The 26,507-nt window shown below is 46.9% G+C and overlaps 2 protein-coding genes across 3 annotated transcripts; both read right to left on the bottom strand.

Moving 5' to 3' along the window:
* Positions 1-5,784: 5,784 nt before the first annotated feature.
* hoxc11a (homeobox C11a) lies at positions 5,785-10,048 on the bottom strand. Its single transcript, XM_086141548.1, has 2 exons — positions 9,228-10,048; positions 5,785-7,885 (listed from the first exon to the last, which is right to left on the bottom strand). The coding sequence occupies exons 1-2, from the start codon at positions 9,982-9,984 to the stop codon at positions 7,653-7,655; spliced, it is 990 nt and encodes a 329-aa protein (XP_085997674.1). The 5' UTR covers positions 9,985-10,048; the 3' UTR covers positions 5,785-7,652.
* A 9,020-nt stretch (positions 10,049-19,068) lies between these two features.
* Positions 19,069-25,634, bottom strand: hoxc12a (homeobox C12a). 2 transcript variants are annotated; one of them, XM_086141578.1, is made up of 3 exons: positions 25,534-25,634; positions 22,623-23,116; positions 19,069-21,321 (listed from the first exon to the last, which is right to left on the bottom strand). In XM_086141578.1, the coding sequence occupies exons 1-3, from the start codon at positions 25,611-25,613 to the stop codon at positions 21,083-21,085; spliced, it is 813 nt and encodes a 270-aa protein (XP_085997704.1). In that variant the 5' UTR covers positions 25,614-25,634; the 3' UTR covers positions 19,069-21,082. The 2 variants fall into 2 exon arrangements, with proteins under 2 accessions (XP_085997704.1, XP_085997703.1); XM_086141577.1 differs by lacking the exon at positions 25,534-25,634 and having other exon boundaries at positions 22,623-23,334.
* Between the last annotated feature and the right edge of the window lie 873 nt (positions 25,635-26,507).

Raw genomic sequence — 26,507 nt, 5'->3', positions numbered from 1 at the left:
GTGGGGACCCGGGATTCGGTCCCTTTTTCCTGTCACAAAGGCGCACATTTCTTTTTTGCGCCAGGTTCCACCCAGTTTAGCCACGCACGGTAAACACATGTCTATCAAAAACAAAGCAAGACGACGCTTTTTAGATTGAGGAACTCGTGGGAGATGTTGTGAGTACATTAAATGCCCTTTTTGTATTTGATCTCGCCTCATTTAGCATAGTTATAGAGTCCTAAATACACTTTTCTGGTATAGTTTTGCAGACGTAAAAAAAATCAAAATAATTGCAGAGTTCTACAAATAAGGACGTCCAACAAAATATCTATTTGCTTTGGTTTTTTTTTCCAGTTCCTTTTACTACGTGACTACTCCAATAGAATCGCACGAGAGTTTTTAATAACCAGCTGGACCCATTTAAATATGCTGACGATTATAAAATAGACTAACTCACGGGCGTGCAGGCTCTTTGGGCAAAACCTGCCCATTTATTGCAAGGTAAATATATTTATTTAATCATCAAGCCCACACAAAATCAGGCGTTAATTTGTTTGGTGTATTAATATGGTTTAAATTAAAAATAAAAACAGCGACGAAATTCATAGCCTGATAAACGGGCCAAATCCACTGAACGGGTAAGTGACACAATTTGTATTAAATCTTTTTGGTGTTTTACGTCAATTCAAATGGGGTGAAATCAGTGTTTGGGTATGGGGAAAAAAATCATTATTTTCTTTGTGTGTGTATTTGTGCGTGTGTTTTTTTTTCTTCTGGAAGGAAGAGTAGTGCTGTTACTTGGATTAAAAATGGCTCCACATTAAACCGAATGTGATTTTTCATTCATGGCGTAAAGCAACGGAAATAAACACACTGTCATCCGCGTCTCTTGGTAACGTCCCTGCGTCCTCGCCATTTGTCTACAGCCGCGTGTTTGCCCCGCAGCTCAACGTGAAAATCCGATATTAATCCCTATAAAGTGGTAAAAGGGTGACAACATCGCTGGACGTCGTCCACGAAACGCGTCGCGCTGCCAAAAGAGACGGATTCGGGAAAACGCTTCCAGACCGACATGCGCCGGTGGGGGTTAAGGCTGCACATACGCGGTGCTTCTCAACCTAATGTTGACTTAATAAAATAAAATAAAATGAAATAAAACAAAATAGAATAAAATAAGTGACGGATTAGTGATCTTCACCCTGTTGAAGAGAAGAGGGGTATTTCTGACACGACCCCCCTCCCCACGGCTCGGCATGGATACCGTTGCTTGAACTATTTCTGTTTGGGGCGTGGGTTTAAATGTGTTGCAGCCGCTTTGGGGACACGCATAGGGCCAAAGCTCGGTCGAAGACGCCTGTCGGGGTCACACACACACGCGCACACACACACACACACACACACACACACACACACACACACACACACACACACACACACACACACACACACCACTATCTGCAAGAGAATTATTCAGATGGAGAAAAACGCAAGCGGTCTCAAATTGTATTTAAAATAAAAAAATACATTAAATTGAAAAATAAAGTCCACAATATGTGTATTTATATGTGTGTTTTCAAATGTCCAAGACTTACTGAGTCTGCGGTCGTAGCAAAGATTTCAAATTGTATGTGTGTATTTTGGAGTATTTGCAGCCTCAAATACTCCAAAGCAATACGTCAAACTTACACACACGCACACTGAAAACTCTCATCCAGAGCGGCACTGGGAGCGTTTAAAGGTGTAAAGCGTTGAACTATAAATCGCATGATAGTGATAGCTCTTCCGGGTCGGAGGGCGGGGTGGGGTGAGTTGGGGGGGCGCAATCTGAATGCTATGTAAATGAACCGTTTATTCCCATTTAAAGTTGTCAACTGAAGATGTGCAATCTGAAATAAAAGACGAGGTTCACGGACACGCTGTGTGCGTCTGTCGTGGTCCTTCTTCCAAGTATATCGCCGCAGCAGGACCTTCACGGACGGCTGGAAGAGGCCTTTGTGGAGGTTGGTAGTGTTTACATGCCAGCATAAGGTTTTCTTCAGCAAACAAACAAATAACAACAACAACGACCAGGCACATGCGTTTCGTTTCGTGTGTGTTCAAATGTGTTTTATTTTGGACTCTCTTGTCTTTATTTAATCCAAAGATATATTATGGAAATATCTGCATGTAAATGCCTCAGATACACACGCAGGCACGTACGAACAGACAGACAGACAGACAGACAGACAGACAGACAGACAGACAGACAGACAGACAGACACACACACACACACACACACACACACACACACACACACATATACACACACACAACGATGGCGGAAGGGGGTTGGGGTGCAGTTTATGGCACCTTCACACCTTACCTGCAGGCTCTAACTCTGCCAGGCATAAAACAGGATGTACAACTTTTCTAGTAACTTATAGCACTTTCTCTGTTCGTTTTTTTTTTTACTTTATATACAGACAGTGTTAGCATAAACTGCAAACTACAGGTAAGTAAATACCTGGGCGCCACTTGCCAGGATATTCAGCGCCACGGCCTTTATATATCGTAACGTTGTACTTGAAGGAAAGGCACTCCCGGCAGGAAATCCACTGTGATTACACATAAATAAATGTAGACTGGGACGGTGAGGCGTTTGTTGTTTTGCGAGTGCCTTGAGGGAGAAACGGCATCATGGTATCTCGAGACCAGGCAGTGGAGGAGAACACGACATAATAGAATAATATTTGACGAGGACGTGTAAATCTAACAAACTATTCAGGGAAAAAAAAACTGAAGCATGGCAGCCAGTTTGGTCCCAAAAACACACACAACATCGGCAGCATTAAAAAAAACAGCCGCCAACCGCACAGGAGTCTGTTTGGCGCACGGTAGAAATGTTGTTTTCGAGAAAACAAATCTGTTCTGATATAAACGTGTAGCCACACACACACACACACACACACACACACACACACACACACACACACACACACACACACACACACACACACACACACACACACACAAGATCTGAACGGGGTGTTTCCCCCTGATGTCTGAAGCAGATAGCTGCAGACAGGTATGGCCACCGGTGGCTGCAGGACAGAGGGCGGGGTGGAAGAGAAACCAGACTTTTATGACGCAGGGATTATCTTGGCACTAAAATAAAATAAAAAAAAAAAGAAGAAGAAAAAACAGGTACTGCAATGTGAGGTTACCGGGGGCCACCGGATGGAGGGGGAGGGGACAAGGATGGCTCGGCACCAGACACGGTGCAGGATTTCTGGCTTCCCCGCTGCGGCCGAGGATGCACGTCAGGACGCGAAGGAGCGATGGCAGAACGCCGCAAAAAAAAACGTGAGGCGAAGTGATTTGAGTTATTTGGTTGGAGCAGAAGCAGGAGCTGTTTTTTACTGCGTAGAACTGTTTTATGGCCCCATAGAACAGGAGAGGTGCTGAGATGAGAGCAGTACACTGCAGTATAAAGCAGCTCAATAGCCTATAACCCCCTGATTAGTATTTGCAGAGAGAGAGAAACAAGCGAATAGCTGCATTTACTTCGAATTAAAGGTAGAAGGCGATCGAAAATACAGTAACGACAGTCTTTAATGCGTCGCAAAATACTTGGAAATGTTACAAAAGTGGATCCAAACACACACCACAAACACACACACACCACAAACGCACACAAATAGACACGAGTGTTTTTGTTTTATTTAAACGCACTGTGTTGTTCAAGTTTGTTTTTTTTACTCTGCTGACTTCTATTTTTTAATATTATAATTTTTTTTTAAATAATGCTATTCAATATAATTACTAATTTTTAAAAATCACGGCGTTTACTTCAGAGGTCGCCATTAAAACCGCAATGCTAAATATCAAAGGGTATTTTAATTCCAACAAAACAATGTTACACAATCGATGTAAAATGAAACCCACACCATCTATTACATTGTTTCTATTTGGGGTTTTACTTTTTTAATTTATTTTGTAATTTTCCCTCAAATTGTTTTTTTTTTTTGCCAAGGAAAGAAACTATGCACTCTGCTCTATTTACGGGGTAATTTCCCGATGCTGCCAAAGTATTTCAGTGCGGTTTATGAAACTACAGGAATAGTCTGGACAACTGGGGTTTAAAAACACCTCGGCCCTGGAAATAATATTAATTATAGTCTAAATATTGACTCAAATAAAATTAAAATCCTCTGCCTCGACTGCTCTTTACTGCATTAATCGAAAAACTACTTCTTGCGATAAATATACGTGTGGGTTTTTTTAGTGAATGCACCAAATTTTCTCTCTCTTTCTGCAAGTGTGTGTGTATCTATGTGTGTGTGTGTGTGTTCTCCCTCCTGCTTCGGCTCATCTGCATAAAGCACACCGCCATTTTACATCGCCACCACACGCCAAGTACGCGCGCCCCTCGGCGGGAGCTCAGTTCCGGGCCAGCGGACGATCCACGCCGTTGCAGGCTATGGCGCTGCCCTGGTGTCACCGAGACGTTCGCGACGGAGGGGGGAGATCAGGGAGGAGGGGGGCGTCCACGCGAGATCCCGTTAGAAAAGCAAACAGTGCAAAGGCCGTGGGGGTGAGGGAGGGGGTCCGGTTGTGGGACTCCTGGCCCCCGTGTGGCTGACGGACAGCACTTGCAGGAGGGGGGCTCCTCTGCAGCCCCCCCTGAAAGCCTGTGCACAGGAGAGAGATCCACAAATTACCCACGTCACTGTCCCAGGGCCAAGGTTGGTGGGTGTGGCAATAAAGGGGGGCTCCTGCAGCCTTGATCCCCGCTTGTGTGCATCGCCCTTCTTTTGTCGCCCCCCTTCCCCCGCTGCCGCCGCCGCCGCCGACGACGACTCCCCCCGGTCTTCACGACAGTATATGACAGAGGCATATTAAGCTCGATCTCGATTAGTGGGACAGAATGAAGACGGTTGTCAGTATATGTATGGAAAAATCTAGATCACGTGGACACATCCCTTGTCCCCCGCCCCCATTATCCCTCCCTCTCCCTCTCTGTCTGTCTCCCTCTCTCTCTCTCTCTCTCTCTCCATCACATCGATAGACCTGATAACATCCTTGACCAGAGCTGGAGGAAAAGGGGGAGGGGAAGTAAGCAACAATGCAAAAACTATGGAAAATCTGCTATTAGAAAAAAATAAGCACGCACACACACACACGCAGCAGTGTGACGCAAGAGGCTACATCCGACCCACGCAACGTGCAAACCGCCATGTTTGCACGCACGGAACCACCCATCGCGGGAGGCACGCTGCGACAGCCACACACACACACAAACGCACGTACACGAGGGGTGGGGGGGGGCGAGGGGGGCTTTTCGCTCCCTTTCAAATCATACAAACAATCCTGCAGTTGATACTAACATGGTATAAAACGCCCCGTGCGTGGAAAAACGTATACATTTTACAAGGACAATAAAGTGTATTTACTGGGCGTGCTAAAGCTGGCAAAGTTACCTGCCGCAGTTTAATGCAAAGGGTCAAAGTTGATCCCTGCACACATTCCACGTCGCGTTCCCACTGTCTCCCATTGGCCCAGCCCGCCGGCGGCACACATTTCCGGGTTAAAGAGGCTCCTTGATTCCGCTTTATTGCGGCGGGTTAAAGGTGAAGGCCTTGACATTATTGAAGTTCAAAGACTACGTTTAATTGTACATCGTGGTTAATGCATGCGGCGCACACACACCCACACACACACACACACACACACACATATGCTGGAAGGCGCGCGCACGAGCATTAAATGCGGCGTTCACGCATGCAATAAATAAATAAAAAAAAAGGCCGCCTGGGGTTCGAATGAGACAAGGCCCAATTCGTCAAGAGTTATATTTATTCACAACTGATGGATTGACATAGGCTGTGATTTAAACCAACGAGTATAGAAACGCTTACCTTTATCTATAGAGTCCCCCTGGGCAAAAAAAAAGATATATACATATGTATTTATATGGATTTAGAAAATATGCTGACAGGCAGGGGGCAAACCTCTTACACTGCAAAGACCGTGTTTGTTGCGGGGATTTTTTTTTCCCATCGTCGCGTTAAGAATGGAGGGAAGGGTGGATGTGTGCGGAGGGGGAGGGAAGGAGGATGGGGAGGGAAGAGGAGGTGGGGGGGGTTGGTTTGACGTTGCAGACTGCACGGTCCGAGTTCATGTCGAAAAACTCCTGGAACGTCTAACCTTCCCCCTAACCCCCAGCCCTTCCTAACCCCCCACCCCCCTTTTCGGACATCCAGTCTTTGCTTGTTTACTATTTACTGCGGAAGAGAATGCTGTCCCCCGCGAACAGACGGTGCAATTAAGGGTAAAAAAATAGCCATTTAGTGCCCGTGTCTTTATGGCGGTGTCTAGACTGGCCTACATGAGTGGCGATTCCATTTAGTGGCCACTAAAAGAGCTTATCATTCCACTCTCTTCGTCTATTTTCGGTCAGATCTGGCCTCTATCCTCGTTTGACTCGATTTCAATCTTTAATGCCGGCCCGGGTGATTCCAGCGGCCCCGCTGACACCGCGGCCCGGCGCGCAACAATGCGTGATAATGTCACCCGTGCCGGGCCATGTCTGACAAATACATGTATTGCCACAGCTCTCTGAGACGTGTTCAGGAAAATTGACAAAAATAAAAAACAAAACAAACAAAAAATAAATGTAGTCTCATATGCGATCATTTTAAAAAGGGTGGTGCAACGGATAGCACAAAAAGCACAAAGTCCTTTTTTCTTTTTTTTTTCTTTTCTGCCTATACGTCTTTTGTTTATTTCATAGGTATTATATTAATGATACACAGGCCGACAGTCCACCCCCCCCCACCCCACCCCCACCTCCGATCTCTGTAATGAAAAGCCCCGGTGTATTTAAGCAAATAATTTAACCAGTCTGGGTATTAAAGCTGTGAACTCTGGTCGGTCAACTGAAAATAGCAGCGGGGAGAAGAGGTGGCGGTGTTGGGGGGAGGGAGGAAATTCAACATACGCCTATTTACAGTCACGAATGCATGTTGCATAGCCTGCTCTGTACAAGGGGAATATACTTTTCACAGATTGGACGTCACAGTTCTCAACGGCGGGGGGAAAATGCAGCCTGGCGATTTGCTATAACATTTTCCATACTCTGGCACACACACACACACACACCCACACACACACACATATATATATATATATACATATTATAAATATATATATATGTATATATGTATATATAGAGACCAGAGGGGGATGTGGGGGAAGGCTAGTTTTCTGCGCAAGAAGGTTTCAAACTGTTACATCGGATTTTTTTCCTTTTTAAAACAAATATGACAAATAGGTCTATATGAACAATAGAATAAACATAATGGAGAATGGTGATAAATAGAAGGTCATATTCAGTAACAGCAAAGGTATAAATGATTATTAACCATAGGCCTGTTTGTTTTTTTTTATATATATTTTTTTACGTTTCCTATCTTTTCTGAGAGACAGCAAGAAATTCACCGCCGCCCCGGCGCGCAATAAGAAAATGGCGATTTCGCTCCGGAGCAGGCCCGACTGTCCGCTTTAGCATTGCACTGGGGGTGTTATGGGCTCCCTTAAGAGAATAGTTATACCCACGATTACAATTCATTGAGATAAGTGGAGGCCTGTCGTGTCACGGAGCGACACCGTGACACCCCACGCTCTGCGCTCACAACAGGGGGTTCCCAGAGAAGTACTGCAGGCGATCCCTGCTCAGCTTCTTCTCCTTCATTCTCCTATTCTGAAACCAGATTTTGACCTGGCGGTCGGTGAGGTTCAGCATTCTGGACAGCTGCAGCCGCTTCTCCTTGTTGATGTAAACGTTAAAGAAGAACTCCCGCTCCAGCTCTCGGATCTGAAACTTGGAGTAGGGACACCTCTTCTTCCTTGTGCGAGGGGTGCCTGAGGGGAGGGGTGGAGAGAGTCGACATTTCAAAGTGAAATAAAGAAAGAATAAACCAAATAAAATCAAAGGGAGATAAGAAATAAATGAATGAGAGATAAAAATCGGGCTGAATAATTGTGCATAAATGTGGAGTAGATAAAAGAAGTGGCGGGCATTTGGGTGTCAGTGATCACATTCATCAGGCGGAGCCGCTGAGGCGATCAGATAAAGCAGCCGTGGAGAGTGTTAAATATCCGAATCGCTTCGAGTAAATAATATCGACTTACAGCCTCTAAGTACGTGTTTATCTGTTATAAATACACAACAACAGAAGTATTTCGCCGCATTATGTGCGTCACATTCCTCTGGAGCTAAACTAACAATTTACACAGTCTTTCTGGCAGTCACTTCACATGCGTTTGCAGCGGCTCTTTGCAGACCTCGGTGGTCCTATAACTTCTTATCAAACAGGTGACAGGGGGAAATAGATTTTTTTTTATTGTTTTTCGTGCTAGAGAAAGCAACACTCACAGTGTGTGTGTGTGTGTGTGTGTGTGTGTGTGTGTGTGTGGTGGTGGTGGTGGGGGGGGGGGGTAAACGTCAGCTCCAGCTAGCTTCTATCTGCAGAGCCCCTGGGTTAATGGATTCCCGGGCGTTTAATCCTAAACACAGGCTTTTAATCAGCAACGATCGGGCTTCGCCGGGCTTGTTGTCAGTGTGAATGGCGGGGATCTTTGGGGCGGATTTAAAACCCGATTCGTCTCCTTTCGCCCGCACCGAGCAAGCAGTGGCCACCGATTTTGCAGGCACCGTGCATTCTTTGCATAGGCGATTCATTGAGTGGGTGTCTGTAAATGGAGACTGTCTGTTTTCCGGAGCGATAGAAAGTGGAGCCCCGGAGAAGAACGCCTGGAACCGTAAAGTGTGTAATGCTGGTGTGCAAGCGTGTGTTTTGCGGGCAACGCCGGTGCTAAAAAAAAAAAAAGAAGGGGAGAATTCACAAGACGCCAAAAGCAGTGTTCTGCCCAATTGGTTTTTACTCTCGACAACCCAACGAGAAGAGAAAAAAATCCCTTAAAATGCCCAACGCAAGTTCACGATCAAAGTTAACATTTGTCACAATGGCTCTCTCTTTAAAAATTTCACAGACTCTCGCCACGGACGCGTCTGTGTGTAACATCCCTTTTTTTCAAAGCGCTTTCCCATCGTAAAAATTCTTCCCGTTGCAAGAAAGAGCTTTGTAGGGTTATAATAAAATCCTTTGAATGCTTATAAAACTCCACATAAAATCTGACCGACAAAACACCGGGCTGGTCCCCTTAACCTTCTCCCCGCGTTTTACAGCTTCGGTATACCTACTCGAGTGGCTGCTCTTGTTGGCGTTGGCGTCCTTGTTCGTGGCGGAGGACGACGTGCAAGAGCCCGAATTCGTGTGTTCCTCCTCGTCCTCCGGCTCCTTGTCCGGCTCCGAGGCTCCGGGAGCGGAGGCTGTGGATTGCTGCTGCTGCTGCTGCTGCTGCTGTTGTTGTTGCTGCTGCTGCTGCTGCTGCTGGGAGTCGCTCTCCAGCTTTCCCCCCTCGCCCTTTTGTAAACAATTGTCTGACTGACTGTCCGTGCTGCTGCAGTACGCCGTCTCGAAAAAGCGGTCGAAACCCTGCGGGAGGACGTTGTTCTTGCCTACGCCGGAGTAGAAACCTGTGGAAGGGTGCGCGGAGCCCGGGTGGGTGTGATGGTGGTGGTGGTGGCTGTACACGCTCTCGTTCTTCATAAGCATTTCTGTCATGGTGGATGGTGGAAGACAGTCCCTATGCACCAGGTCGTCTCCCGAGTAGCACGACGCATAGTTGCCTCTGTGGTGCCATTTGCTGGCGGGGTCCAAGCCGTACGAGACCTCCCGCACCGGCGGCACTTGAGACAGATTTGTGGAATAAGGATAGCTGATTTGCCGGGACGGGGCCTGCGGAAGGAACGAGGAGACGGCGGAAAACTCGGGCACGTAGTAGGTGCAGCTGGGGAGGTAGATGTTAGACGCGCAGCCCGTCCTGTCCCCAAACTCGGATGTCCGGTCTTTGCGCGTCTGGGAGCAGAAGTTGCCCAGATTCACCGAGTTAAACATCGTTCTCTCTCTCTCGTACTCCCGTGGATAGATGTTTTGGATACGAGCTGCAGCAGAAGAGAAAAATTTGGGAAGGCGAGATGACGCGCAATCCGTCTAAGTCGCCTCGCGGACACGTGATCGAAAGTAGATATTGTCATATATCAATTTGGAAGAGTTGGATGTGTAGGAGTGGTTGGGTTTAGTAAGATTGAGGAGGTTCAAACGACTAATTTTCTATAGCAACCGCACAAACGGACGCACAAAGGGAAACAGTAACTAAATTCCTCCTTTGAAGGCTTATGACAATTATAGATGGTATATGCGCTGTGCGTGTTTATGTTTATGGGATGGTGGAGGGCTAGGCTGGAGCTAGTTCTCACAGCAGCCGCTGCACAAACACTGCACACTGCATAATACATGGAACTGATATTATTACTATTATCATTATTATTATTATTATCACTATTATTATTATTATTATGAATACCATTATCGTTAATATTGTGTCGCGCTGATCAAATCCGTCACATAGATTGATATATCATCCATGTCTAGATTTTAAAAAGGTTGTGAGTATTTTTTTATTTTTTATTTTTTGACTTTTACACTGCAGAGCAAATCGCGTGTGTGTATGTGTGTGTGTAAGTGTGTGTGTGTGGAGGAGGAAAGTGGGTAAAAGTGGACTCGCCGCTCTGAACGTGGAGAAACGCATTAAAAAAATACCGTGAAAGCACAACTCATAACCCTAGTCTTTGTCTTTAAAAAATAATAAAAAATCGCTATATAACTTTCAACCACGCCGGTGAAATTCGTGTTTGTCGTCCAGCCGCCCCTACCCACCCACCCCACCCGTGACATTTACACACTGGTTCGACAGTGCAGGGGAATCTTTTCATGAGGCTTCTATTATCCGTTTTGATACCCATTTTATTTCTGGTGGCTACATGAGCCTGTTGCACCAGTAAGTATTAAACAGGTGCGGGTGGCCTCGGCTCATTTGTTTAACATTGTGTCACATATTAATTCGACAGCGCAGTTATTGTTTTCTCCCTCTCTCTCTCTCTCTCCGGTTTATCGAAATGAACACCCCGACTGTGATCCGGTTGCAGAACAAGGCTGAGACGTGGTGTTGAGTGGGTGGGTTGGTAGCGTGGGTTTCACGCAGCGTGGACCGAGCACCGCGAGCGAGCTCCCGTGCAAACCGACATCTGATTCCGTTTGACTCTGGATCCGGAACGCACTGAGGACAACTGCGCCTTTCTGAGTCCAAGTTCCAGCAGGAGATGACTGCCAGAGAAGCCCTGGGACAGGGGCATATTAGCAGGGTGGGGGGAGGGAGGGAGGGACAGGGAGGGGTGGTGGTGGAGGGGAGGGGGGGTCAACACTAGTGGGATATAAGAAAAAATGCACAAACAACAACAACAAAAAAAAAAAGAAGAAAACTACAGAAATGGACAACGGAGCTGGCACTTCTACCTCCAGCGTGGAAATTCTTTTAAAAGGGACCCACTCCCGCCGATACCATGGCACGGCGCGTCTCATTTCACTCACACATATTTTACTTTTCAGCTTTTTTTTCTAATTCTTATATTTAGTTTCCCCTTTTAAAGGCGCGTCTGCAGAGCGAGTCCGCCTCAGAGGCCACACAGCCCGGGCCCGTTGACCGAACAGTAAGAGTGCAACCGACGTTTCCCTCTAAAATTAAATAAGTCCCAGCTGCTCTGATCATTTTATTTTCCAAGTCAATGTCAACATTTATCTTTTGAGGACTGCTATAACAGTGACATGCACACCAACCAGCTCATTTTTTCTTCCTTTCTTTTTTTTTTATTTTTTATTTTGAAGTAAAATTGCAATAAATTGAACGGTTTGGAGAAAAGATGCGCCTGCGTGTTCCTTTTTTTCCGGCTTCATTGTAAACTTTTAATTGTACTGTTGAGGGCCATCCTCGGATCTTTATAGAGTAACTGATACAATCACAAGGTGGAATTAATATAATGGCCCATTGTTTATGATTATGGACCACTTCCGAAATGTTGCAATAGACTCTTGAATTATTATCCAATATTCTCAATAACGCCGGGGTTCCCGCGTTGTGGGTCTTTTCACGACTAAGTGGAAAACAAAGTTGGGACTCCCGGGGTAGCACACAGAACTTGAAGTCCACGGTTGGGGGATCCAGTGGGTCTGTGGGTATTTGTGGGGAAGGTGGCTTTGGCATTAGCTTGTTTACTACCCCTACAGACAAAAGGTTGTCTCACATGATGCATCCCGCATCCAAGTACAAAGAAAGCAGACAGCTGTCCAGACACAGCACTTGAATTTGACCACTAAAATCCTCTCTACGTCCACCATAAAAACCACCGAATGGCAGTAGTAACACTAAATCCCTTTGTTCCGCAGGAAAAAAAAAAAAAAACTAAATGTGGAGAATGAGAGGAATTTAGATATCACTGACTAAATATTCCACATCCTTCAAAAACGGTCTGAAAAAACAACAACTAAATTAAAAAATAAACAGACGCACGAAAAGCACCTTCGTCTCCGCGCCGGACCGGGAGGACAAGCCGGAGGTGGAACCGCCTCACACACATCCAGCGTTCGCATTCCGAGGTTTTTCATATTTCCATGTGATCAGACATTACTCAGAAACTATTCGGAATATCAGATGTCATGAAAGACATCCTATTTGTGCCCCGTGAATTCATATCGGCGAATTGCGGGTAAAAAAGGAATAAAATAAAAATACAAGATTCCCCGCCGCGTGGAGCGCTTTTACGCATGAACATGTCACCGCTTTATTTTTAATAGTGTGAAATAGGGCGGGCTTGCACAACCAAAAGGAAAGACGGTCTAAATCAATATTGTGAAATTATTTCGGTGGCTACAATCAGCTCAATGGTGCGTGGGCTATTAGCACCACTGTTATTCGACGCGAGGAATAAAACGGGAAAATAATAACAATAATAAAATAAAAAAGGGAAAGCGACAGAGGGGGGTGGCAAGGGGGAAAATAAACTTGGTGGTTGCAGATGACTAGCAGCTAACATGGAGAGGCTCAGCACGCCGCAGTAATTACAGCATATGAGCGATGAGAAAGAGGAAGAGGCCGTCTAGAGCTCCTGGCTGTCATAATGTGGCTAAATATGACTGGCCGGCGTCCATCATTTGACAATATCCCCCTTTTGAGGGTTGAAAAGGCTGTGCTGTGTTCGCACCGGCCGCCAGTCAAAGAACCGAGCTGCAGCCGGTGTTTGTTTTCCTGGGCGGCAGGAGCGGCCGCGGCCGATAGTCTGCAGGCAGTAGGACCCGGGACGACCCGCTCCGGCTGCACCTTATGACTGTATCCCAGTTTGGAGATCATCTGTGGCGCAGAACAACTCGTCTGCATTCACATTTTCTCCCCAATATGTACATATTTTAATTTAGTTTTAAAAATCTCACTCTTACTGTTTTTTTCCCTCACACCCCATGCTATAAGGTAAAAGGCGTTAACGTTTCTTCTCCTTCGCGTAAAATCTGTTGGAGCACTAACTTTACGACTGACTGTGTGTGGAATTTAAGCTATGTATTTGCAACCTCGCACCATAATTACAATGGTTAGGTGTCTCCCTCTTCTTCTGAAAACGAGAAAGAGGAGCTCTTGAGGAAGGAGAAAAAAAAATACATATATATGTCGCTACACGAAATTTGCACAAGGCTCTTGCTGCGTTTCAATAAATGTGTGCCAAAATGCACAAAACGACACCCTCCTTTCCGAACCAAAAAAAAAAAGAAAAGAAAAAGAAAGATAAAGAATAATATGACTTGCAACATGAGGCGTAAACAATGGGCGCTGTGCACCGGGAGCCCCGCTGCACGGCCAGGCTAAACGCGGGCAGCCTGTGTAATCATATTACGGTCCCCTCATGGCCTAGATAAGTTTAATTGGATGTAAGTCGGGCAGTTAAACGCGGCTGTATGAGCTGCGAACGGTTTGGAGCGACACTAAAGAGCCTGGCTTGGCCCCCCTTTTCCGCTTCCTCCTCTTTCCCACCGAGCTCTCCGTCGATGCACCTTGGCGTGACGCATCTGCGGCGGCGACGGCGGCTCACAAGATAAGGATGTGTGTGTGTGTGTGTGTGTGTGTGTGTGTGTGTGTGTGTGTGTGTGTGTGTGTGTGTGTGTGTGTGTGTGTGTGTGTGTGCGTGCAATCGTTACATTTGAAAGCGATCTCTCTTTCTCTCTCTCCCAACAACCCCGGACGTAAAGCTTTCACAATAACATCTTAACTTATTTTTTATTTTATTTTATTTCTATTTTTTTTATTGTAAGTACTAAATGCTTCCACGTCAACAGAAACCCTCCACGCTCCGAGTCCACTGAGTTATTTGGAAGGTGCGGAGCGAACCTGGGAGTCTTCTGCAGTTGAGAAACAGGGACTGCTCTTTGTCTGTATTCGTGAATGAAGGTTAGATAAGCGGAGAGGGGGGTGAGGAGGAAGGCTCCAGGGTTCATACCAGTCTATTAACGTTAAATATAAAGCGTCTTCTGTGCGGAAACGTCTCGGAGCGGCGACCTGTCACATGCTGAAGTGTTTGTTGCAGATGTATTTAGGGTGCGGCTCTCCTCAGACATCCGGTACCTGCAGATAAACCTCTCACCCACTTCCGAAGCCGCATATTGAGAATTAATCAAACGTTGACTCCTAGAATTAAAAAAAAATCTGTTTAAAGGTGGTGTTCATTGTTTATTATTTTTATTAATTACGCACGAGGCGGCGCAAATAGCCCATTTGTCGAGGGCACAATATGCGCCTTGACTAATAATTTGATTTGACGTAGAAAACGAAATTGCGGTTCTGACAACCGCCGTGCGCCTCGTTTATCTTCTACACATGATTTTGTTTTTGCGCCGGCCTCACACGGGACCGGCGGGGCACGTCAGCAGAGCCGAGGCTTCGGAGGCTCTGCAGCCCCGGAGTCGCAGGTACCGTTTAAACATCTAGTTTAAATTGCCTTTGCATATTGAGCTGCAGATTTGTCTTAATCGAGACTGCGCTTTTCCTGGCTCACTATTATTCGGTGGTCCGCTGTGGAGGGAACAGGTGACGGTGATATTTGTCTGTTCCTGTGCGTAAAAGTCCAGGGGCTCCGCGTTTGTGCGTGCTCCCTGCGCCTTGACCTTCAGCAAATCGGTCGGCCTGGAAACGACGGCCCAAGTCCAAAATGTTAAACGTCTCGGAGGAATTCATTCAGAGCTTCTCGCGGAAAGAAGAAAAAGGGAGGGGGGGGGTGAAATCATGCGGTTCTAAACAGAGAAATTAAAAAAAAAACGTCGTATGACACTGCAGATATTCCAGATCAATATGCTCTCCGAGCGTGGGTTCATTCAGATAGTTTCAAAACGTCAGTCCAGACGAATATAAGAGGGAAAATGGACGATATCGAATCAATATTTTTTGCAATGGCGAAGTCACTCAATTTTCAAAACGTAAGATATTTCATTTCTGTACATTAGGGACAAATGGCTCTGTGAGGACTGCAATGAAAAGTCTCTCGTACACACACATACACACACACACGGACACACACACACGGACACGCACGCGGTGTGTATGCGGGGGCTGTTGGACCTGCGAAATTGATAAGATTGTTCATCTGTGGAAAAATGGAGCTCGTATAGATCTCATTTCGAATCATGTCAAAATCGATATATAACCGCTCCGAGAAAAGACCGCAGAGATAAGGATTCAGTCTGTACACTCTTTCTCTATCATATTAACCGGCACACACACACACACACACACACGGCAACTTTCTTACGCACGTACACGCATTAATGTAAGTGCGAATAACATTGCTTTGAATAACATTGCTTTGTATTTTCCTCCCCAACTTCGCACAATAAAGCGCAGAGAGGCGGCGGGGGACGTCAGACCACATGTCACACAAGTTCTCTGCGAAGGGCACCGGGAGGCTCGCTGACCTTTGGGACGTGGAGACAGGCCGCCATAAACAGATTTAGCCAGTCTCAAAGTCAAAAGTGCTCAGGAGCGGGGACAGACCTATTGTAAAAAAAAGAGCTGCAAAGCCAAGTGAGATTTCACCCTGTTTACAATTCAAAGTGCTCGAGGTTCCGCGGCATGGCCCCGTTTATTTTCTCTTTGCTTGCAAATATCGAAGATTTAGATAAATAAGAGTGCAGACTATGCAGATTGCTGAAAGCTACTGTATGCTGGTGGCTTGTGAATTGTTTACTCCTTTTTTCTTTTTTTGATTGTCGTCTGCGGATGCCAAGAAAGAACGCGTCTGTCACGGGAATACGGCGAGCGTAATAAAAATATCAATATAAAGGCAGAAAGGAAGAGAAAAATAATAAAAAAAAAATAAAAAAAAAACAGCGGTACACATCGCATCAACGTCAAGGTCTGAAACAACCCATTCAAGTCTCCTTGTTTAAATATCCGTTTGGCACAAAAGCGAGGCGGCCAAGTTGTTGTTCCCCCTGACAGTCGCGCAAACACGCAGCGACATCTGCACGACAAACGTGTGGTAAAAGACTTAAAGTGGCGGAGAAAAGACACGACTTGGATTGTTTCTGCAAACTTTATCCCCGGGAAAAAATAAAAAGAATTACCGAGAGGCCGCTTCTGTGGGTTACCTGCACGGGAGATCATTCTGATGTTTTTTTTTTGACAACGAATCCCCTCGTTTCTATCCATTTTCCTCCCGCCCCGGTTTTCACCGATGGCGGACCATGACGAGTCGCGAATATAAGTAATTAAACCTGATTAATGAAGCCTCTTAAATTCCGAGCAGTTAAATTCCAGCGCATCACACCGGCCCTGGACAACACACACACACACACACACACACACACACACACACACACACACACACACACACACACGCAGTTGACCTTGAATATTCCAGGACACGAGTGGGAAGTTGTGCGGGACCAGGCCGGTGGTGCGATGCTACTCTCTGTGCATCCATTACTCTCCTGCAAACCCATTTTCACAAGGCAAAAAAAAAAAACAGTTTATCTCCTCTCGTGGTCAACAAGGCATTTGATGGCTTAAAAACATTGTGTGAAAGATGCGCTCCGAGCGCTCAAATCCCGTGCGCGCAATTTAGGGTCTTCTGCTACAGTTCTAGTAAACACTTAACACGGTAAAGTGGCCGCGCTTCGGATCCGTCAATCGGAAATATGGCACACCGTGCGCGTCTCTAATGAAACACAAACACGGACATATGAAGCGTGCCGTCGCTGCGTAAAGGTGCGTACTAAATAAAAACAAAAAAAATAAGGGAAATCACCGCAGCTACATTTCTTTTTCATTGCCACACGAGCGGGGACAATTTGAAGTGAGAGCGCTGGTATGTCATCTGAGAGCCATGTCGAGATGCCGGCTATTCATTATACCAAATTAAATGAATCTTCATACCAGCTTTTAATCAGATGCTTAAGAAAGCCATTCTCCAAAACATAAACCCAGCGGATGCCACCACAACCACCCACCCCTCCTCGCTCCATAGACACACACACACACACACAGGCAATCCCATACCCAGCTAAAATAAAGATGTCCTTTAAAAGCTGGGATTCTGCGAAAGAAAAAGGGGATGAGTTGCTGCGAGCTGCAGGCCGAGCACGGAAAATAGTAAAGCACTATTTTCCCCCTATTTTTTTATGAGTCCCGGTCCACCAGCATACCTCTCATATTCAGGTGCAGTGTTTTTTGCATATTGTTTTGTTTTTCTCTCTTGTCACTGCAAAAATAACAAACGCATCCCGGGCACACACACCCTCCCCGGTACCCCCCCTTTCCGCTCACCAAAGAGTCTACACACGAGTTTATAATACGTTTACAAAACACTAGGTATTGTATACAACAGATGAATGGAGTCGGCTTTTTGTGTGGTTACTCAGTGTGTATTTATGTGTGTGAGACCGAGATCAACAGGCCTCTGTGATAGAAAAACGTGCGGTTGTGACTCAAAGTTGTTCGTGTCCTAACATGATTGACTAATAAAAGAGCAATTCTTACATTTTCAACAGTTGATACATGTTCAAGTTGGCGGTGGCGAGAACTATGTACCGTTATCACGTCACACCGCGCGCGTGTGTGTGTGTGTATGTGGCCACCGTGCACAAACTACCCCAGGGAGGCAGATCAGTGGGTCGGCTGCCAGAGGCCAGACGGTTCACCGAAAAAAACGGGAAAATAACCGGGAGTCGGTGAAGACGCGTGCGTTGGGCCTCGGTCAGACCGGTGGGAGGAAAAACAACGCGCGGCCCCTGCATTGCTTGACACTTGCCAGCAGGGAGAGCTTTGGGGATTTTTTTTACATGTGGATTTACAATAAAACCGTCTGTGTGAGTTTAAGGATGTGCTCAATTGGATAGGTCCCCCCTTTCAAAAAATCTGCGTGTGTATGCGTGTATTCGGTGTTAATAGATTCCCTGTGGAAATCAGAGGGTGGGATGCCTGGGGAGGAACGAGTCCAGGAAGCTTGTATATGAAGCACTGAGGTGTGACCTATTACCGCTTTACAGAGCCATTGCGTGTTTAGCTGCGCTGTTATAGGCTTGTAGCTACCAGTCACAGTGATTATGGTCAACTTCAACAGAAACCACGGCAGCAAAAATAATGGCAATAAAAAATACAAATACATATTAATTTGTATGGGCGACCTATGCGGTTATTACACAGTCATCCAAACCATAACAAGACAATATTCAGCGCAGGACCGGCCGAAACCCTCCGTGCGCCCGGAGGGCTGCACCTTCCGCACACCTTCGTGAGCTGCCACGGCAACGCAGGACCCCGACCTGTGTGGGCTCCTATTGCTTCTAGTTCACAGCATGGGCAATTATGCGCCAACAGAACACCCTCTCAAATACCCCCGAATGCCCCCCGTTAGTGTTCAGATCTTTATTTCACCGCGCAGGACGCGGATTACCAAAACCGTGGAGCGGGTCAGGTCTAATAAAGCAACCTCTGCAGCCGGCGCACACAAAAAAAACCCACCACGTCTAAAAGCTTCCGACCCGGGGACAGACTGAGGGAACACCAATAAACCTTTCAATATTTTTGTTTATTGAAGACCTTACGCATATACATTCAATATTATTACTTTTACAAGACAATGCAGCAATCCTCACAAACGCAAAGGAGGGAATGCGATGAGGGAGGAAATAAAAGAACGGTGAGAAACCACCGCTACAATGGAACGGGGGGCGCGGGGGGGGGTCTTTACATCCGAGCTATGGTGGAAAAAAAATATTTTTCTCAATGGATTTTTTGGCAGTATGGTAAAATAGGCCTATGTTTCCAGCCCCGACCACCATAGATAGGCTATGTGGAATGCGACATTGTACAAGACGGTCAAATAACATAAAAACACTATTACATAGCAATAACGCATCCTGAAATAGGATTAAAATAGTAACGTATGTAATTCCATTTTACAAAGTTATACACGAGTACAAGGTATGGAATAGGACAACATTGAGCACATTGCACGGAGCAAGTACGCGAAGGAGGCATCAGAGCCTCCGCCCGTCCATCCTAATAATAATAATAATTATTATTATGTTATTAATACATTCTTTGTAGACGTCTGTGTCAAAAACGCTGTGTTCGTTTTGTCTTTTTTGAAATTTTGTACAGAAAAAAATATATAAAAAAGTCACCTACAGAAAGAGTGGCCCGCAGAATATGACATAGCTTTTTTTTCGTCTTTTTTCTCTCACATCAATAACATGCTGCAAATACATTTCACTGCTACAGCTTCACTCGTTATACATGACAGATGAGGCAGGCATCGCCCCGCTGAGGGGACGCACAATTCTACATTTCTACAGATTAATTGTCATCAGGAGCACCGAGATATAGAAACGCTCTATCTCTTTATTTTTAGGGCCTCGAAACCTCCTCGTCCCTAAAGCACGTCTTTAGTTCATGGCCTATTTTTTTAACCGAGTCTGTCTGGAGGGGTTGAGCAAAAAAAAAAAAAGCTCTGCGCAAAAAAAGTTGGACCGGTAGCATCTCAAAGCCCGTATTGGGACGGTGATCCCACTTCTTCGACAATCGCTTTCCCTGCGCACAAAATAAACACTTTGCATAAACTCTCACGCAAACAATGTGTGCATGTGTGTGTTTTTTCTTTTTCTATTCGATGCGCATTAACCCCCCACCCTCAAAGAAAAAAGAAAAAGCCGGCAGATATGGATCGCAATGCGGTCTCTGCTCTGCTCTGCTCTCCCCAGACTCTCAGACTTCCTGTCCGTGACCGTGAACGTGCCACCGACGTGTGGCAGAGAAAACCCACGGGGAGGGAACGAAACCGATGTATTTCTCTCGCCCAGCAAAACTGTGGTTGTGGGACTGTTAAGTAACCGAGTGGAATTGTGCCCTTCGTCTTTTGGTTAAGTCGAAGTAACAAATGCGCGGATGCGGTTCCAGACCTGCCAGGCGCGCAACCTTTTCCTCTCTTTCTCCCTCGCTTATTCAACGAAGACTCCACTTTCCTGGTTTCCTCCAGGAGGCCCTGCTCCCTCCTCATCCTCCCCGACCACAACAAGATGATGCTCTCAAAATTGTGTGTCCCCACCAGAAGTTGACAAAAAAACAAAAAAAAAAAAAAAAAAAAAAAACACGCTACGGCGACACTTCCCGCCCGGCCGTTTGTATTTGCGTTTAAGGGACAGTCGACCTTGACTGAAACCAAGAGGATGCATCCAGCAGAAAAAAAAACAACAAACACACGCACATACACACACGCATAAAAAAAATGCAACAACACGCAAACACACACTCTCACAGGGAAGGATGGGGAGGAAGAGGGGAAGGGGTGTGGTGGTGTTGGGGGGTGTCGTTGTGCGATTTCATGAAACAAGAACGCAGTCTCACCGACAATGACATTTATATCTACGAATGCCAGAATTGCTCGTTAAGGTTTGTGCTGCCTTTAAGGAGATGGGGTGGAAAAAAAAATCAGAAAACGTAATAATCGACTGCTACGTAAAAGATTGATAGATGAGTGCATGCACTGAAAGAAGAAGACCTAAGGGAGCACGGAAGGCTTGGCTTCTTTACTGCCTATTGATTCACCCCCGCGTCGCATCTCTAAAAGTAGGCCAGAGCTTGCTCCCTCAGCATGAGTCTCTTCTTCTTCATCCTGCGGTTCTGGAACCAGATCTTGACTTGTTGGTCACTGAGGTTCAGCCGGTCGGAGAGCTCCCTCCGCCGCTGTCTGGTGATGAACTCATTCAGCATGAATTCGCCCTCCAGCTCTGCCAGCTGAAGTTTGGAATAGGGTTTACGCTTCTTTCTGGTCCGAGTGTGCATCGGGTACCACGGGGCTCCTGGAGGAGGAGGGGGTTGGGGTGGGAGGTTTGGGGGGTTGGGGGTTGGGGGGGGGGGGGGCACACAACGGATTAGTCACCACAGTTGCAAAATCACGGTCACCTCCAAGGTTATGAGGAGCTTAGAGGGGCGTCAGTTGCTCATGCAGGGGGGGATAACCGCCTTACTGTTGGGCTTAGTGATGCGAATACACGCGACAGGGATTTAAAAGACGAAAAACAAAGATGGTGCACTCAGATCGTTTGGGGAGGAGGGAAATGTGGATATCAGGCGTGAGCAGATATTAGGACCAATGGAGGGCAGATTTCTGGATTTGGCAGAAGATCCCAGATGTGGGGATTCTGCATTTTTATTAGATCCAGTGAACTAACGCCCCTGGAAGCTGTCACTTTCTCCACACGCACAAATCGGATTTCTTTTTTTTTTTTGTTAATTTTTCCACCCCGAGATAGCTCCCTATTACACAGACCTTATTCCAATACCAACGCGTATGTTACATTTACACAAAGAAGCCACGGGCCACTTCTTTGAGGTAAAGCCGCCCGTTTTATTATTTTTCAATCTCCCGTGTGGAGGCCACCAGCACCAACTCACACACACACACACACACACACACACACACACACACATGCACACACACATACACACACACACACACACACACGGCGGTTGTGTGTGTGTCACAGAAAGTTTTATTGTTGCAGTTAAAGTTGCATTAACGTGATAATTAGGCTGTGCCCCGCGAATACACCTACTTATTTGCGAGTTTCGGAGCACATTAAACGACTCCCGCGCACACGGCGACAGATATTAATTCAGTTTACAAGTCATTAAAAGGGAGAAAAGTGTCTTTTCGATGCAGCGGAGCGCAGCGCACTCACGCTCTTTAACCCGCAGCGCTAATCTGTGTACAGAGTGCGGGAACGCGCGGGGAGGGGGGGGCGGCTGGGGGTGGAGGGGTGGGGGGACGCGGCGGGTCGGACGGAAACGTGCTGACGCGGTGGGGTCCAGAGGCTGTGGTGTCCACTGGTCTCGACTGTACACAAGCACATGGCGAGAGGGAGGCTTTTAGGGCAACCCCTAGCGGCGTCCGCGCACCACGCAACTCCCCTGCAGGCTGCACAGCGCTGCATGTTGTGCATCACGATAACGAGCGTCCACGACGGTTTTATACCGCGGGCGTAGCGCCCGTGCAGCATGGTTATAAATAACGGCAGGGGGAAAAGCTCGCCTCGCTGATCATTGTCATGAAAAGAAAAAAAAAAGAAAAGGAATAAAGAGGGGAGAAAACGGCACCCACCTCCGCCTGCGGCTATGTTGCTCGAATGGCTTCCCGGTGACACCAGGGTCTGTGTGTCACTGGATGCTGTCTTGCCGCCCTCGTTGAGCAGGGACGAGCTGGAGTCGGACTCCATGGACTGACAGGACGGCGGGTCCTGGGAGAGCTGCTCGGTGCCGTAGTCATATTTGGAGAAGGCGGCCGTGTTGCCAATCCCACTGTGCATCCCGTGCTCGGATGCTAGGGAGGATGTGTCCCTCGCCCTGTCCTCCCGCTTCAGGCTGTTGCCACCTGAACAAGTCTCCCTGGTTCCGTTGCTGTAATAGCACTTGCCTTCTTCGGGTCTGCTGATTTCACACGACCGGTTGAAGGAAGGGTTAATAGACACGGGGCTGCTAAAGTAGGACTGAGAGTATCCATTGCACGGCTCCGAAGGATTCCACGGGAGGGAGCAAACATTGTCCCTTCTCGGGTAGGAGAGAGAGGGTAGCCCCGCCAGTTGTCCCCCTGAGGCTCTAAAATTCGGAAAGTAAAATGTGTCTCCAGTGTGGATGTTTACCAAAGGTCCCACAAACCCTGGATTAAGGAGATTATGCTCGCCCATTTCCGCGGGCCCGACCAACAGCTTCTAGTTTATTGCAATCTGACATTTAACGTAGTTAAACCTGAGGGGGCGCCTGATTGGCTGCCCGCGGACCACGTGTCGGGGCTAACTTGCTACACACGGTACCACCCACTTGGTCCATCGGAGACAAAACAAAACATTAACTTCTGTATAACAGCGGGTTTATATGCTTTTTAAAAATACCATAAACCTTTTTATTAAAAATTTAAAGTCTCGTTTTTGCTCCCGAACCGGAAAAAAAGAGCTTGTCTTTTTCTCTCCTCCCACTCGTGGAGGCTTTGTTTTTTTTTTTTGTTTTTCCACGGACTCTGGGCAGTGGCAGAAGAAAACTTTCTTTCCAAAAGGCGATTTCATTTCCCCCCCTTCTCCCAGACACATAGCCGATTTCCCCTTAAATTGGGGTCTGCATGGGACACCTCCCGGGCGAAAGACGGCGGAATCCCGCGTCACATAAAGCCCTGATGTCTGTATTTTACAAGCTTGTTTTAAGAAAAGACTGATGCTCGTCGCCACTCGCCGCTCATATTTACAGTACGAGGGTCAAGCAGGTTGAAACCGCTGGCTCTGTAAAAGAGGACGGTGTTCTACAGGGTTACTTTAGGAGGGGATATTTCTCATAATATTCTCCAGCACACCTCGGATGAACAGCCTTAACAGACCCCTCCAATAAACGCCGGCGGCCAAACTCTGCAGGGATTGTTATACCTCTCACAATTCTTTTATATGAACTTTACAAGATATCAGAGGACACTTAACTGATTCAATCAGCCGAGGGTCTCCCTGCTTTTCAACTCGCTAATCCGCTTATTTATGTATTCCCTTCTGCAGACAAATATCAGTGTCACCCCCTCCCTGAGACACACACTCACACACACACACACACACACACACGCGAGTAAAAGAAAAAAAATGAAATGAGAAAGGCCTCGTTCAACTATGAGCACAACATTCAGACATTATGCCAACAGCTGGAGCAAGAATTTGTGATCTGGTTTGTTGCTCATCAAACTGCCATCCGCATCCTCGGACGTATTCCCATGACTGACCTGTGACTCCCGCATTGTGCGCAGGCTGCGGGTCCCTGCAACCGCCCCGCACACTATCACAAAAAATAATCCGAACGGAACCATCTGAAATTCGTCTCTTTAAAATAATAGCACGCTTAAAAAAATCTTCATGTCAATTTGCACACATATTGAGAAGGAGAGAAAGGGGTAGGAAAAGAAACTGCATCAGGAAAACTCAGCCAACTCAGCAACTCGTTTCTCCGCCATGGCGGGTTCGGAATAAATCAATTAAAGTTGAATTCAATCGAAAATAAATAGCAGGATCGATCCGTGAGGCGGACAAAGGGGGACGTGGTCGTTGCGATCATCGGCGGGCAGACACAACTCGATTCCCTCAAGTTCACCACGCAGAGTCGGAGGGTTGAACTTGATTTTGAACTCAAATCCTCGATTTAAATGCTCAATTTGAGCCCAAACACTGAATCTAAAGTGCTGGATTTTACATTTGAACGCACGAGAGAAGCGAAAATCCCAGCAAATAAAATGAACAAACGACAAACTATTTTTCCTTTTTTCCCTCCACTGCTCTCAGGGCGAATCATTTCAATTTAAAAAGCGCGTCGAGTGAATTAATACAAGGCCGACCAAGATGGGATTAAATTAAATTAAACGAGTTATCCCGAAAATAAAAGTACGATATGGGCCGGAATAATTCAACTTAATAATCGATCCCAAACACGGTGAGGCGGCGTTGCGTGACCGTGCGTGCAGCGCGGGTCCCGTCGCCTGCCTCAAATTTTGCCAGCCAAGTGTTATGTGAGCACATTAACATTCATTTAAACAGTGCTTTGGGAACGATTTGCAAGGCGACCGATATTTGATCGCCGCACATACGTCGACGTGCCACCCTTATCCAACCTAAAGGCGCGGGGGGCCATAAATAGACGGAGGGCCATCGGAGGGGAGAGGCTCTCAGGGATCCCGCATCGGTTCCGCCCGGGCCCCCGGGCTCATGTTGCCCCTGCGGCTACACACACACACACACACACTCACACACACACCACAACACGTCACATCACGTCACATCACATCAGTACGTCTGACGATGCGACATCACGCCGACAAATACCGAGAAGTAGCCAAATGCCTGGACAAAAAATTATAGAAGAAAAAAAAAAACAGCAACATGGAAACCAAATCGACGCAGTGTGATTTTTACAGCAAACGCGATCTGTGTGTGTGTGTGTGTGTGTGTGTGTGTGTGTGTGTGTAGGGGGAGGGGGGCTCAGTCGTCTTTTACCTCGGGAGAGGGAGAGAGAGAGGGCCATGTGTTGCATGTCTCCCACGCCTCCGAATCCGCTGCACCCGAATCATCCGCATTCCCCATTCAAAAGCGGGCGCTCGTCCGCCCGGGGCTCTTCCCCCCCGGCGTCGGGATGATGTCATCCCATCTCCACCGTCGCCGCCGTCGTCGTCGTCGTGACCTCGCCGGCTGTCATTTGGCGAAAACTAGCTCCGCGGAAGGAAGTCGCAGGAGCGAGGATACAGACTGTCAAGGTCACTGTCTAGTACACTAGTCTCCCGGATAATGCGGTCGCCTCCTGGAATCCATTGGTCCTGTCCAGACGGGGCAATCGTCCAAACAAAGGGCTTTTCTTCTCCTTGTCTCTGTGTGATTCTGTGCGGGCAGGTTGCCACAGTTATAGCCCAGTGCTGCCATTTAAAGCCCCCCTCCGAGGGGATCCGAACCACCGAGCGAAGCCCGGACACACACAGGGAAGCGGTGACGCTTTGGCCGAACCAAACTTTTTTCTTTTTTTTGTGTAAGTTTATAATCCGTTTACAACGTGATATTCGAGGCTGGATTCACCACCTCCCCTCGGACGGCGTGTTTCCTGAAGTGTTAACGTTTAGATCATACCCCGCAAAACACAATGTAACAGGATCTTTCCTGTTCCTCCGCACGAATACGCAATTCTAAAAGTGATACGTTCAAACACAAAGCAGGGGCCCTGGAAACATTTGAACTTGACCGCTTCGTCCGCGTCAAACTGTGTCGAAGACATAAGTTATGAAATAATTCCCAGAAAATTCACCCTTTTATTTGCGGCGTGTGTGTGTGTGTATAAAAACACATGTAAACAGCACACTGACTACGGTACTGAGTTAATAATAAATATGGAATTGCGAGCAGTGCTCCTCTGCGCGGGGCCGCTCATACACCTTCAGTAGAAGTCTGCTGGAAATGGACCGTCGGATTGAAAAAGCTAAAAA

Source organism: Fistularia commersonii, chromosome 34 (genome assembly GCF_037954325.1).
Source record: "Fistularia commersonii isolate RoL2024-O1a breed Wild chromosome 34, RoL_Fcom_v1.0, whole genome shotgun sequence".
Lineage (NCBI taxonomy): Eukaryota > Metazoa > Chordata > Actinopteri > Syngnathiformes > Fistulariidae > Fistularia > Fistularia commersonii.
This window is presented reverse-complemented; position numbering and strand designations above follow the sequence as displayed.